The sequence below is a fragment of the Globicephala melas genome, chromosome 6 (assembly GCF_963455315.2).
Source record: "Globicephala melas chromosome 6, mGloMel1.2, whole genome shotgun sequence".
Classification (NCBI taxonomy): Eukaryota; Metazoa; Chordata; class Mammalia; order Artiodactyla; family Delphinidae; genus Globicephala; species Globicephala melas.
In genome coordinates, this window is record NC_083319.1 from 57,423,073 (window position 1) to 57,437,774 (window position 14,702).

A 14,702-nucleotide genomic window follows, 5' to 3' on the forward strand; every position below is an offset into this window, starting at 1 on the left:
GCTGCCTTAAGTCCATTTGGAAAGTAGCTGGGGTGTAAATAATAAGTAATACTCACTAAATGAAGTTATATGCAAATCCAGGTACATCCACTTCCAGCTAAAGGACCTGGCAAAGAGTGAGAAATTGGGCATCATGACTGAGAATAATGCCTCCTGGTGGTGGAGGAGGAAGGGAGATTCTCGGAAAATTTTATGTTTTTATGTGTTTGATTGGTTATTTTTCTTTATTCTTCTACTATGAATAAAGAAAAAAAGTTCTGAAGGCAAGAAATTGAGAAAGCCAACCGAACTGTCTTCCCTAGATTTTGACAGGAAAGTGTGTGAAGTGACTGTGGCCGATCCAGAGCACAGCTGGGTGGAGGCTGAGCTGGGGTCACTGGGAGGTCACTGTGCCTGGAGGCTGAGCTGGGGGGCTCTTGGGAGTCACTGTGCCTGAGCTGGGGGGCTCTGGGAGGTCACTGTGCCTGGAGGCTGAGCTGGGGGCTCTTGGTAGTCACTGTGCCTGGAGGCTGAGCTGGGGGGCTCTGGGAGGTCACTGTGCCTGGAGGCTGAGCTGGGGGGCTCTTGGAGGTCACTGTGCCTGGAGGCTGAGCTGGGGGCTCTGGGAGGTCACTGTGCCTGGAGGCTGAGCTGGGGGGCTCTGGGAGGTCACTGTGCCTGGAGGCTGAGCTGGGGGGCTCTTGGAGGTCACTGTGCCTGGAGGCTGAGCTGGGGGGCTCTTGGGGGTCACTGTGCCTGGAGGCTGAGCTGGGGGCCTCTGGGAGGTCACTGTGCCTGGAGGCTGAGCTGGGGGGCTCTGGGAGGTCACTGTGCCTGGAGGCTGAGCTGGGGGGCTCTGGGAGGTCACTGTGCCTGGAGGCTGAGCTGGGGGGCTCTGGGAGGTCACTGTGCCTGGAGGCTGAGCTGGGGGGCTCTGGGAGGTCACTGTGACTGGAGGCTGAGCTGGGGGGCTCTGGGAGGTCACTGTGACTAGAGGCTGAGCTGGGGGGCTCTTGGAGGTCACTGTGCCAAATTAAGATTTGCTGTGAGTAAAGCGCTCATTGCCAGTAAGCAAGACGTCAAACTGTATCCCAGACATTTAGTTCCAAAGAATTTTTCAAAAAGGAATTGTTCCTCACTTGGTAAAGTTGCATATATTTAGTTTACTAATAAGGGTGTATGTTTATGATAAATTCCTCAAGTATACTTTATACTTTCCTCAGGCCACATTTCTATGGCCATTGCCACACCTTGGTGTTATGGTACGTAGAATTGCAGGTCAGGATTGGTTTGGGGTAGTCATTTTAAAGGCTAGTAAACCTCTGTTGAAGGTCAAATCTGTGAAACTAAGGGCATAACTCTCCTGCTTGGAGGTGGCTTGTGGTGGGTGAGTAGATGGGGACTGTGGCCTTGTAATGCCTGAGGCCTGGACTTGCCTCTGTTGGGACTGAGGAAGGGCCCAATAGAAAACGTCTCATCCTGACTGAGGATAAGCAATTTAGAGAGAGAAAGAAGTCAGAGTTTGAAAACTTAACATATCTCCTTTGTCATAAAGCAGATGCTGGAGAGTGTGGCTTCCATCTGTGGGCAAAGAATTTTCCTGATACTGGACCTGAGAATTAGGCCTCCTAGAAAGGTAGTACAGGGCACCGCCAGATCCTCTCTGTGAAAGGAGCAGAGCAGAAAGCAAGTTCTCTGCCGGCAGAGGGGCTCCAAAGAGAAACGGAAGGTGAGGGGTAAGCCAGAAGTTACCAGCCTTGCTTGGCTTACAGACCCTGGCTATCTCAGCACGTTTTTTATAGCGCTCCTAGGCCAAAGGAAATACCTAACAGTTCCATCTACTAGTTTGGTCTAAACAATTTAATAGTAGTAATAAGCTCAGTGTCTGACAACTGTGTTTTCCCTGAAAATATCCCTATTTCAGAACCCCAGTAAGTTTGCTGTGGTGCCCCAAGGCACTGTAGTGCATCGTTTGGAAAATGCAGTCTCCTTCAGAAAACTCAACAATATAATTGTCACTCCTTACTCTCTTGGAGAATGAGTTTGTTTTCTACATCTATAACTCTATTTCTGTTCTGTAGATAAGTTCATTTGTACCCCTTTTTAAGGTTCCACATATAAATGATATCACATGATACTTGTCTTTCTCTGTCTGACTTATTTCACTCAGTATGACAATCTCTAGGTCCATCCATGTTGCTGCAAATGGCATTATTTTGTTCTTTTTAATAGCTGAGTAATAGTCCATTATATATATGTACCACATCTTCTTTATTCATTCCTCTGTTGGTGGACATTTAGGTTGCTTCCATGTCCTGGCTATTGTAAACAGTGCTGCTGTGAACATTGGGGTGCATGTGTTTTGTTTGTTTGTTGTTGTTTTTTTGAATTATGGTTTTCTCAGGGTATATGCCCAGTATTGGGATTGTTGGGTCATATGGTAGTTCTATTTTTAGTTTTTTTTTTTAACATCTTTATTGGACTATAATTGCTTTACAATGGTGTGTTACTTTCTGCTTTATAACAAAGTGAATCAGCTATACATATACAAATATCCCCATATCTCTTCCCTCTTGCGTCTAACTCCCTCCCACCCTCACTATCCCACCCCTCTAGCTGGTTACAAAGCACCTAGCTGATCTCCCTGTGCTATGCGACTGCTTCCCACTAGCTATCTATTTTACATTTGGTAGTGTATATATGTCCATATATATACTACCGCTCTCTCACTTTGTCCCAGCTTACACTTCCCCCTCCCCATGTCCTCAAGTCCATTCTCTAGTAGGTCTGCGTCTATTCCCGTCTTGCCCCTAGGTTCTTCATGACCTTTTTTTTTTTTTTTTTTTTTAGATTCCATATATATGTGTTAGCATACAGTATTTGTTTTTCTCTTTCTGACCTATTCACTCTGCATGACAGACTCTAAGTACATCCACCTCACTACAAATAACTCAGTTTTGTTTCTTTTTATGGCTGAGTAATATTCCATCCTACACATGTGCCAAATCTTCTTTATCCATTCATCTGTCGATGGACACGTACGTTGCCTCCTTGTCCTGGCTGTTGCAAACAGAGCTGCAGTGAACACTGTGGTACATGACTCTTTAAATTATGTTTTTCTGATCCTTTGTATTTCTGCAGTGTCAGTTGTTACTTCTCCGTTTTTATTTCTAATTCTGTTAATTTGAGTCTTCTCCCTTTTTTTCTTGATGAGTCTGGCTAATGGTTTATCAATTTTGTTTATCTTCTCAAAGAACCAGCTTTTAGTTTTATTAATCTTTGCTGTTGTTTCCTTCATTTCTTTTTCATTTATTTCTGATCTGATCTTTATGATTTCTTTCCTTCTGCTAACTTTTGGGTTTTTTTGTTCTTCTTTCTCTAATCGCTTTAGGTGTAAGGTTAGGTTGTTCATTTGAGTTGTTTCTTGTTTCTTGAGGTAGGATTGTATTGCTATAAACTTCCCTCTTAGAACTGCTTTTGCTGCATCCCATAGGTTTTGGCTTGTCGTGTTTTCTTTGTCATTTGTTTCTAGGTATTTTTTGATTTCTTCAGTGATCTCTGTTATTTAGTAGTGTATTGTTTACCCTCCACATGTTTGTAATTTTTACAGACTTTTTCCTGTAATTGATATCCAGTCTCATAGCATTGTGGTCAGAAAAGATACTTGATATGATTTCAATTCTCTTAAATTTACCAAGGCTTGATTTGTGACCCAAGAAAGATACGATCTATCCTGGAAAATGTTCAATGAGCACTTGAGAATAAAGTGTATTCTGTTATTTTTGGATGGAATGTCCTGTAAATATCAGTTAAGTCCATCTTGTTTAATGTATCGTTTAAAGCTTGTGTTTCCTTATTTAGTTTCATTTTAGATGATCTGTCCATTGGTGAAAGTGGGGTGCTAAAGTCCCCTGCTATTATCGTGTTACTGTTGATTTCCCCTTTTATGGCTGTTAGCATTTGCCTTATATGTTGAGGTGCTCCTATGTGGGTGCATAAATATTTACAATTGTTATATCTTCTTCTTGGATTGATCCCTTGATCATTATGTAGTGTCCTTCTTTGTCTCTTGTAACAGTCTTTATTTTAAAGTTTATTTTATCTGATATGAGTATTGCTACTCCAGTTTTCTTTTAATTTCCATTTGCATGGAATATCTCTTTCCATGCCCTCACTTTGTGTGTATGTGTCCCTAGATCTGAAGTGGGCTCTTATAGACAGCATATATGCAGGTCTTGTCTTTGTATCCATTCAGCCAGTCTATTTCTTTTGGTTGGAGCATTTAGTCCATCTACATTTAAGGTAATTGTCGATATGTATGTTCCTATTACCATTTTCTTAATTGTTTTGGGTTTGTTATTGTAGGTCTTTTCCTTCTCTTGTGTTTCCTGCCTAGAGAAGTTCCTTTAGCATTTGTTGTAAAGCTGGTTTGGTGGTGCTGAATTCTCTTAGCTTTTGCTTGTCTGTAAAGGTTTTAATTTCTCCGTCGAATCTGAATGAGATCCTTGCTGGGTACAGTAATCTTGGTTGTAGGTTTTTTCCTTTCATCACTTTAAGTATGTCCTGCCAGTTCCTTCTGGCTTGCACAGTGTCTGCTGAAAGATCAGCTGTTAACCTTGTGGGAATTCCCTTGTATGTTATTTGTTGTCTTCCCTTGCCGCTTTTAATATTTTTTCTTTGTATTTAATTTTTGATAGTTTGCTTAATGTGTCTTGGCGTGTTTCTCCTTGGATTTACCCTGTAGTGGACTCTGCCCTCTCTGATTGACTATTCCCTTTCCCATATCAGGGAAGTTTTCAACTATAATCTCTTCAAATATGTTCTCAGTCCTTTTCTTTTTCTCTTCTTTTTCTGGGACCTCCTATAATTCTAATGTTGGTGCGTTTATTAATGTTCTCCCAGAGTTCTCTGAGAGTGTCCTCAATTCTTTTCATTCTTTTTTCTTCTCTGTGGTAGTCATTTCCACTATTTTATCTTCCACGTCACTTATCTGTTCTTCTTCCTTAGTTTTTCTGCTATTGATTCCTTCTAGAGAATTTTTAATTTCATTTATTGTGTTGTTCATCATTGTTTGTTTGCTCTTTAGTTTTTCTAGGTCCTTGTTAAACGTTTCTTGTATTTTGTCCATTCTATTTCCAAGATTTTGGATCATCTTTACTATCATTACTCTGAATTCTGTTTCAGGTAGATTGCCTATTTCCTCTTCATTTGTTTGGTCAGATGGCTTTTTACCTTGCTCCTTCATCTGCTTTGTGTTACTCTGTCTTCTCATTTTGCTTAACTTACTGTGTTTGGGGTCTCCTTTTTGCAGGCTGCAGGTTCATACTTCCCATTGTTTTTGGTGTCTGCCTCCAGTGGCTAACGTTGATTCAGTGGGTTGTGTAGGCTTCCTGGTGCTTGTGTTCTGGTGGATGAGGCTGGATCTTGTCTTTCTGGTGGGCAGAACCATGTTTGGTGGTATGTTTTGGGTGTCTGTGGACTTACTATGATTTAAGGCAGCCTCTCTGCTAATGGGTGGGATTGTGTTCCTGTCTTGCTAGTTGCTTGGCGTAGGGTGTCCAGCACTGTAATTTGCTGGTTGTTGAGTGGAATTGGGTCTTAGCATTGAGATGGAGATCTCTGGGAAAGCTTTTGCCATTTGATATTATGTGGAGCCAGGAGGTCTCTGGTGGACCAGTGTCCTGAACTCAGCTCTCCCACCTCAGAGGCTCAGGCTTGATACCCGGCCAGAGCACCAATACTCTGTCAGTCACACGGGTCAGAAGAAAAGGGATAAAAAAAGAAAGAAAAAAATAAAGTTATTAAAATGAAAATTTTTTTAAATTATTAAAATTTTTTTAAAAATTGAAAAGTAATAAAAAATAGAAGAAAGAAAAGAGCAACCAAACCAAAAAACAAATCCACCAATGATAACAAGCGCTAAAAAAGTATACAAAAAAACCCCAAACAAAAACCAAAGAAATGGACAGACAGAACCCTAGGACAAATGGTAAAAGCAAAGCTATACAGACAAAATCACACAAAGTCCATCGCTTTAATCTTGGGATGATTCATTGTCTATTCAAGTATTCCACAGATGCCGGGTACATCAAGTTGATTGTGGAGATTTAATCTGCTGCTCCTGAGACTGCTGGGAGAAATTTCCCTTTCTCTTCTTTGTTCGCACAGCTCCTGAGGTTCAGTTTTGGATTTGATCCCGCCTCTGCCTGTAGGTCGCCTGAGGGCATCTGTTCTTTGCCCAGACACAACGGGGTTAAAGGAGAAGCTGATTAGGGGGCTCTGGCTCACTCAGGCCTGGGGGGAGGGAGGGGTACAGAATGCAGGGCAAGCCTGCAGCAGCAGAGGCCAGCGTGATGTTGCAACAGCCTGAGGTGCACTGTGTGTGTTTTCCCCGGGGAGGTTGTCCCTAGATTACGGGACCCTAGCAATGGCGGGCTGCACAGGCTACCGGGAGGGGAGGTGTGGAGAGTGACCTTTGCTTGCACACAGGCTTCTTGGTGGCTGCAGCAGCAGCCTTAGCGTTTCATGCCTGTCTCTGGTGTCTGCGCTGAAAGCCACGGATCGCACCTGTTTCTGGAGCTTGTTTAGGCGGTGCTCTGAATCCCCTCTCCTCGCGCACCCCAAAACAATGGTCTCTTGCCTCTTAGGCAGGTCCAGACTTTTTCCCGGACTCCCTGCCGGCTAGCTGTGGCGCACTAGCCCCCTTCAGGCTGTGTTCACGCAGCCAACCCCAGTCCTCTTCCTGGGATCTCTATTTTTAGTTTTTTAAGGAACCTCCATACTGTTTTCCATAGTGGCTGTATTAATTTACATTTCCACCAACAGTGTATGAGGGTTCCCTTTTCTTCACACCCTCTCCAGCATTTGTTTATAGATTTTTTAATGATGGCCATTCTGACTGGTGTAAGGTGATACCTCATTGTAGTTTTGATTTGCCTTTCTCTAACAATTAGTGATGTTGAGCATCTTTTCATGTGTTTGTTGGCCATCTGTATGTCTTCTCTGGAGAAATGTCTATTTAGGTCTTCTGCCCATTTTTGGATTGGGTTTTTTTTTTGATATTGAGCTCCAAGAACTGTTTGTATATTTTGGATATTAATCTTTTGTTGGTTGCTTCATTTGCAGATATGTTCTCCCATTCTGAGGGTTGTCTTTTTGTTTTGTTTATGGTTTCCTTTGCTGTGAAAGCTTTAAAGTTTCATTAGGTCCCATTTGTTTATTTTTGTTTTTATTTTCATTACTCTAGGAGGTGGATTCAAAAAGATCTTGCTGCGATTTATGTCAAAGAGTGTTCTGCCTGTGTTTTCCTCTAAGAGTTTTATAGTGTCTGGTCTTACATTTAGATCTTTAATACATTTTGAGTTTGTTTTTGTGTATGGTGTCAGGGAGTGTTCTAATTTCGTTTGTTTACATGTAGCTGTTCAGTTTTCCCAGCCTCACTTATCAAAGAGACTGTCTTTTCTCCATTGTATATTCTTGCCTCCTTTATCAAAGATAAGGTGACCATATGTGCTTGGGTTTATCTCTGGGTTTTCTATCCTGTTCCATTGATCTATATTTCTGTTTTTGTGCCAGTACCATACTGTCTTGATTGCTGTAGCTTTGTAGTATAGTCTGAAGTCAGGGAGCCTGATTCCTCCAGCTCCATTTTTCTTTCTCAAGATTGCTTTTGCTATTCGTGGTCTTTTGTGTTTCCAGACAAACTGTAAAATTTTTTGTTGTAATTCTGTGTAAAATGCCATTGGAAATTTGATAGGGATTGTGTTGAATCTGTAGATTGCTTTGGCAGGGAAGGGATAAATTGGGAGACTGGCATTGACAATATACACACTACTATATATAAAATATAGTAGTAGATAACTAATAAGAACCTACTCTATAGCACAGGGAAGTCTACTCAGTACTCGGTAATGGCCTATATGGGAAAAGAATCTGAAAAAGAGTGGGTATGTGTATATGTGTAACTGATTCACTTTGTTGTACACCTGAAACTAACAGAACATTGTAAATCGAGTATCCTCCAATGAAAGTTAAAAAAAATAGTGAATGAATGAGGGAGTGGGAAAAAAAAGAAAAGCTAGGAGTATTACCTTAATGGAGCTTCCTCCACATGGAATAAAACTTTAGGAGAAGGAAGAAACTTACTCTTGTTCTCTCCTTGCTCCCATCACCAAACCATCTGGGTTTTAGCTCAGAGTTATCCCTGAGCTGATGTAGCTTCCTGTCCTAGGAGACAGCATCTATTTAGAAGCTACACTTCCAATCTTCTTAGTACCATGTACATCTTTGGAAGGGAAGGGAAATGAAAAGTGAGATGATAACTCCAGGGGCATATGTAGAATACAGTTCTTCATCCTACTCTTTCAGTTCTGTGTAGCCTGAGATCAAATATTATGAAGGCCAAGAAGAAACTTATTTTTATTTGACTAAGTTAGATGCAGACTGTCAACTCTGCAGAGCCTCTGAGCACACACTTTTTTTTCTTTGCCCATAGCTTTAAATGGAGGCATAGTCTGCTGTGAGAAAGATGAACCTCTCAGGTATACTCTGAACCCAACAGTAAAAGGCCCACTCCTTTATGATGCAAAATTTCTGTTAATAATGAAAAGTAATACATGGTGGATTTCTAATCATAAACAACTAAATATTTCCTGTGTGTGCCTCTCATTTAAACCACAGAACCCTGCCCAGTCTGTATTTAAAGCTTAACTGGTCAAGTGTGCATTTCAATCAGTCAGATTGGCCTCATCAGTAAAATACCAGGATTAGCAAAACATGAATTGCTAAATGTGCAAAAAATTTATCAAAGTAGTCAAGTATTTAACTCCTTTGTATTCAAATTTTATTGTGTCATTCTCAATACATACAAACTTCAGTTTGCAAAGTATATCTGTACCCCTCCCCCTCTAAAAAGCACCTTCCCAGGATGAGCTAGTGGGAAATTTGTTCTGAGTTGCTGCCCGAGGAGGCAGTGCTGAGTGGAAGAAGTGAGGTGAGAAGAGTGCTTGTGGCACCGCCAGGATCACCTGTGGAATGAGGTGGACTACTCAGTGGATGGGAGGTGCAGGCAGAACCAGGCCTGTAGGGGAAGGTCCAGGGGTCTTCAGAAGAGGCCTGCTGAGCAGGACCCGGGCCTTACAGCCTCCCCTGCCGCACTCTGGAGGCTCCTGCATTCTTCCCTTGCTGCTTCGTCCGGGCCTGCCAGCTCTGATGACCGTCTGCTTCTCTCCTGCCCCCAGGTCCACCTGGGCGTCCTCAGTTCTTTGTCTCTTACACCGCTTCACTTCTCCAGAGATCCTGACAACTGAAAGGAGCCTCCTCAGAGGCTCAGTTTCCTTGTCAGTAAAATGGGGGTAATTAGTAGTCTCTGCCTACCTCATGGAACGATTGTGAGGATCAAACGAGATGTATGTCGAAGGCTTCTGTTAGCTGCAAAATGCTGTAGACATGTCAGGTGTTATAAATCATTAGCCCGTCTATTTCTCAGCTAGAGCAGTTTCTATGCACATTTTACTTACCCTCTGAACAATTCTTTGTCAAACAGCAAATGTAAATGCTGTTTTTTCCTTCTTGGATTATGGTGGTTCCTTTGTAACTTTATGATGTGGGCTGAATCTTTAAGTACTCCTTTGGCTTATAGCTCTTCCCCTGAACACCCATGCAAGATCATAATCCATAAAACACAGAGGCAATAACTCCTTTTAATTGCCAGGAGTTGCTCATTTGCTACGTTCTAAATGCAGTCGCTTAGACATTTGCCTTGAAAAGCCTAACTACTATTTATTATGCAGAGCCGAGACTGTGTGAGGCTAGGCCCTCCTGCCGAGGGAGAAGTCGTTCAAGTCAAGTGGCCTGATGGCAAACTCTACGGGGCAAAATATCTCGGATCAAATGTTGCCCACATGTACCAGGTGAGTGCCGCCCTGGGTGTGATGCTTGCTGAGATGGACAGGAGAAGCCAGAGGGCAGACGGTATAGCCAGTGTACTGCTGACCAAGAAGCCACATGAATTTGGAACACCTCGTTTTATAAAAAAGGCAAAAATTCGATGTTTGATGACCTAGATATTAGACTTTTATTACCAAGTTCGATACTGGGAAACTCTAGTAACATCTGATGAATAGGTTAATTGTAAGGAATATAGTTAGTTAGGTCAAAAAGATAACCAGCTGGATGGTGGGCTGCTTTCTTGTGTTTCTGTTATACGGGGAGAGACGAACTGGCTGGATTATCTAACTGTAAGCCAAATCAGTGATGGCTGTTCATCATCCAGCAGCCCCTGAATGGGTAGCTTTTCCCTGAGAGACATCATCCCCGTCAGGCGTTTCAGCAAACCTAGGCCAATGGTGCATCGGCACAGGTGTGGCCATCTGTGCACCCGAGCGTAAAGGAGCGCTCATTTAATGAAAAGTGCAGCTATCATTTTGGCATTCTGTTCACTGAACAACTCTACATATTATTAAAGAATATATATACAATTTAAAAATGAATTGTATCCCTATTAGAAATGAGGATGAGTTAAGCTCTAATAAGGAAAACAACATGGATGGCGCACGTGCATTTATATTCCTTCAGAAAGACTTTAAAAAGGAACAAATTTATTAGAACCAATAAATTATAGTACTTTTAGTAACACGATGGCAGAAATCAACATTCTAAAGCTAAGCAGTAGTGTAAAAACAGGAAGATTGAAGTAAAAGGAGAAAAAGCAAGAAGGTTCAGGCCTGTGAAGTTAAAAACAGCTTGAGAATGATAAGACCTCCAGTTTCCTCAGAGAAATTGTTCAAAGACTGATAAAGGGCTAGGGCTTAAATGGAAGAGTACATTAAAAGACACTGCACTAAAAACTGGAGCACAATTGTAATTAAAAGTGTTCAAAGAAGTTTGGACAACTTAGGGGAGAACATTTTTTAAGGTGTAGAAAAAGCCACCAGGGTGGGGAGGGGAGGATGTACCTATCCTGTGTGTGTGTGTGTGTGTGTGTGTGTGAGTGAGAGAGAGAGAGAGAGAAGGCCATTTCCCCTTTGTATTGGTGACAAAGTGTTAAGTTGCAGATTCAGGTCATTTACAGCAGGGTAAGTGCTGCAGCATTTTTGTATCAGAATGTCCAAAATTAGGCAAAAATCACAAGACAGGCTGGTAATACTGGAGACTCCTAGAAAAGAAGCGTTCACTACATCATTCAAAAGAAAATAATTACATTTAATTAAACAATAAATGCAAAAGTGAAGCATCTTACATGAAGCAAAGCTATTAGCTACATGGAAAGTATCATAATGAAGACATGTTGAAATTCAGGCTAATTAGTAAGCAATCAGTGTGCTAACTTCAGCTGAATTTATCATGGCCTATCAACATAGAACTGGGAGCATATTTACAGACTCAATGAAAAAGTTAAGACTAATATTAAAACTGTCTCTCAAGGAAGTAGTTTAAAATTCCTCATTAAACCAACTGGCCTTTTGAGATCATTTTGTGTTTTGTGTCTATTCAGCCTCACCACTGAATAAGCAAAGATATTTATAAAAATGGAACTAAATACCTACTGCGCAGTGCTAAGTATCCTAAGTATATGCATTTTGGGGGCCCTCACAGTAGTCCTGCAGCATAGATGTTTTTGACTCCTACTTTACAAAGGAGGGAAAAAAGGCTCAGTGAATGTGATAATTTGTTCAAGAGCACACAGCTGGTAAAGGGAAGGGCCAGAATTTACTCTTGGCTCTGTCCCAAGTCGGGTGAACAACTATCCCAGCTTGCAAGGGACTATCCTTGACTTTAGCACTGAAAGTCTTGCATCCTGGGAGACCCCTTCAGTCCTGGACAAACTGGGATGGTTGGTCAGCATACCATACTCCCTCTTAGTTTCAAAATTGCCTTTTTCTCTTTTAGAATTTTCAAATGATCTAAAACAGAAGAAAGGTAGGCACAGGTAGTTCTAGCTATGCTATCGAACTGTATAAATTGCAATGACACCTTGGCCTAATTAAATGTTACAGAAAGCATTTTGCTGAAACAAGGCCAGGAAGAAAAACCTTCCCAATCTCAGCGTTCCGGAAAGTAGCAGCGAGAAGTCTCCTGTGACCGAGACCTAATTCTGCCCCGTGTTTGAGCTTAGTCAAACGTGAGCAGTACATGGATGATAAATACGAAGTTTAATTATATATTTTATCTTTAGTATTTTTTAAACTTCAGCAGATTTTTTAAAATTAACATGAATAGCACAGCTACATGGTTTAACTTCTCTTTTAACTAGAATTGCAAGCATATACTTATTTCTTAAAAGTAAAGAATTCAGACAGACGAGTTAGGGATTTCAAGAATACCATAAGTGGTCAGAGTTAGAACATATTAGATATTCTACCCTGATTGCATCCCTTTTGTTGCTTTCTTCTGGAAGAGTTCATGTGGGATTGAGCCTAAACCAAGATCACTTTGAGTAGGGCCTTTGATGAATTTCCCCCAGATGCTCTATATTTGTTATTCAGTGTCACTTTTTCTCTAACAAAATATCCTAAAATATTGAAAAGACTGGATAATGAAATTACTTGCTGCCATTTGATTAGCTTGAAAACAAAGTTTTAAAAGTTTTAAACATTTTCATTTAGATGATAATGTATTTTCACAAATTGAGGTGGCTGACACGTGAGGTTAAGGAGAACCTGAGCTCTTCCTGGCCATTTGTTTGAATTTAACAAAAGTGAGTTTTGAAAGTTAAAGCTCCATAAGAACTTGAGAAATTATTTTATCTGGGAGGATTATTATACAAGAGTAAATGTATCATTACTTCTTTCTCAAAGAGAAACAGTCCTCCCTCTTATGTTGTCAGAGCCTCTTAAAGAAACAATCAGTACTTACAGGCCCCACCCGTGTTAATGCTAAATTGGCCACAATCTCATGTTCTGAGAAATCATTTGAGCAGCAGTTACTTTTCTTTGTTTTTGCTTTGGGGGGATAAAGTTTTCATATCACATATTGCAAAACACTCATTTTCAAGAATTTTGGCCTGTTTGGAAACATACTTTGTTCTTAGTTTGATAAGGGAAGAGCTTTGCTTCCTTCCTTGGCTGTTGGCTAGTTCTCTTGTTGGCTCTGCCTGAATCCTCTTTTCTTTTTTATGTAGCTAACGGGAACCCTGAAGAGAATGGTGAATGCTTTCTTCTTTTTTAAATAGATCATGCTCGATGTCTTATTTTTCACTAGGTTGAATTTGAAGATGGATCCCAGATAGCAATGAAGAGAGAGGACATCTACACTTTAGATGAAGAGTTACCCAAGAGAGTGAAAGCTCGCTTTGTAAGTGCTGGATAATCCCTCTGAGGGATCTGCCATGTGAATCTCTCCTCCTCTCTCACTGTTTCCCAAGCCCAGCAGGAAACATACTTAGGCTTTTGGATTGATTTTGAAGAAAGCCATTGCAACTTTTCCCTTATTGAAATCGTTTAATCCAAAGCTCAAATTTGTCCAGAAACAGGGAAACCGGTGCAAGTTCCCCATCTTTCTTTCTAATGAGGTCAAATGATGCTTCTTTGTGTTAACATCTATTGGCATACAGAAAGTTATTGAATATGTGTCCTATGCAAGCTAACTGGGAACATATAAAGATACCATCAAGACATTTACAATCTTCTTAGTGGAAGCAACGTTAAAAGAAAGCTTTCAGGGCTTCCCTGGTGGTGCAGTGGTTGAGGGGCTGCCTGCCGATGCAGGGGACATGGGTTTGTGCCCCGGTCCGGGAAGATCCCACATGCCACGGAGCGGCTGGGCCCGTGAGCCATGGCTGCTGAGCCTGTGCTCCACAACGGGAGAGGCCACGACAGTGAGAGGCCCGCGTACCGCAAAAAAAAAAAAAAGAAAGCTTTCAGTAGGAGATTAAAGGGGACTCAGCATAGCGAACATCTAGTTTCCTATAGCCTTATCGTATACAGTTCACCCTTTAACAATGTGGGGGGTTGGAGTGCTGACCCTCCACACAGTCATATATAACTTATATAGTCAGACCCTTCCTGCCCACAGTTTCACATCTATGGATTCAATCACTCAGATTGTGTAGTACCATAATGTTTATGATTGAAAAAAATCCGTGTATTAAGTGGACCCATATATAGTTCAGACCCATGTTGTTCAAGGTCATCTGTATTAACTTCCCTCTCAGAAGCTCATTAATGTTTGTGTCAATTTATAATTAAACTAAACTCTCACTTTTATAACAAAAGGAATAAACACAGCCCAAATACTAGTTGTGGAAATACTAAAGCAGTTTTTTTTTACAAAAGAAAACGATATTAGTTTCAAGCCCAGTACATACCATTAAAAGACAAATAAACATGGAGAAATAGTCAAAACTGAAGTTGTTAAAAAATATAATTCATAATAACTTAGTTTTCATTATTGTATCATAAAATATTTACTGGACCCTGAAATGAAGTCAGTTTTACTCATTTAGAATTGCATCTAGTGCATCTGTGAAATGATAAGTCCTAAACTAGGAAATTTGAATGAGGGGATTTTTCTGACTAAAATGAAAATTTTTTTCTGAATAAATGACATCCTTAGTTTTCATTGCATGCTAATGATATACTTTTATGCAATGATAGAGCGACTCTAGATTACTTTGGAAGAACATGGGTTTCCTTAAATGTTCAGTTGTATATTCAGCTCCTCTCCTGTCGGGTGGGATCCTGAGAACAGGGTTAAGTGCATCAGGTGTAAACTGACTTTTCCTT

At 41.0% G+C, this 14,702-nt stretch overlaps 1 protein-coding gene across 4 annotated transcripts in view; it reads left to right on the forward strand.

The window, feature by feature from the left end:
• The window catches only part of KDM4C (lysine demethylase 4C), a 409,962-nt gene that overhangs the window by 383,086 nt on the left and 12,174 nt on the right, over positions 1–14,702 (forward strand). For all 4 annotated transcript variants that reach the window (XM_030877155.3, XM_030877156.3, XM_060300914.2 and 1 more), the window contains 2 exons: positions 9,771–9,890; positions 13,180–13,272. In XM_030877155.3, the coding sequence (XP_030733015.1) occupies positions 9,771–9,890; positions 13,180–13,272 (213 nt within the window). The remainder of the gene's footprint in view (positions 1–9,770; positions 9,891–13,179; positions 13,273–14,702) is intronic.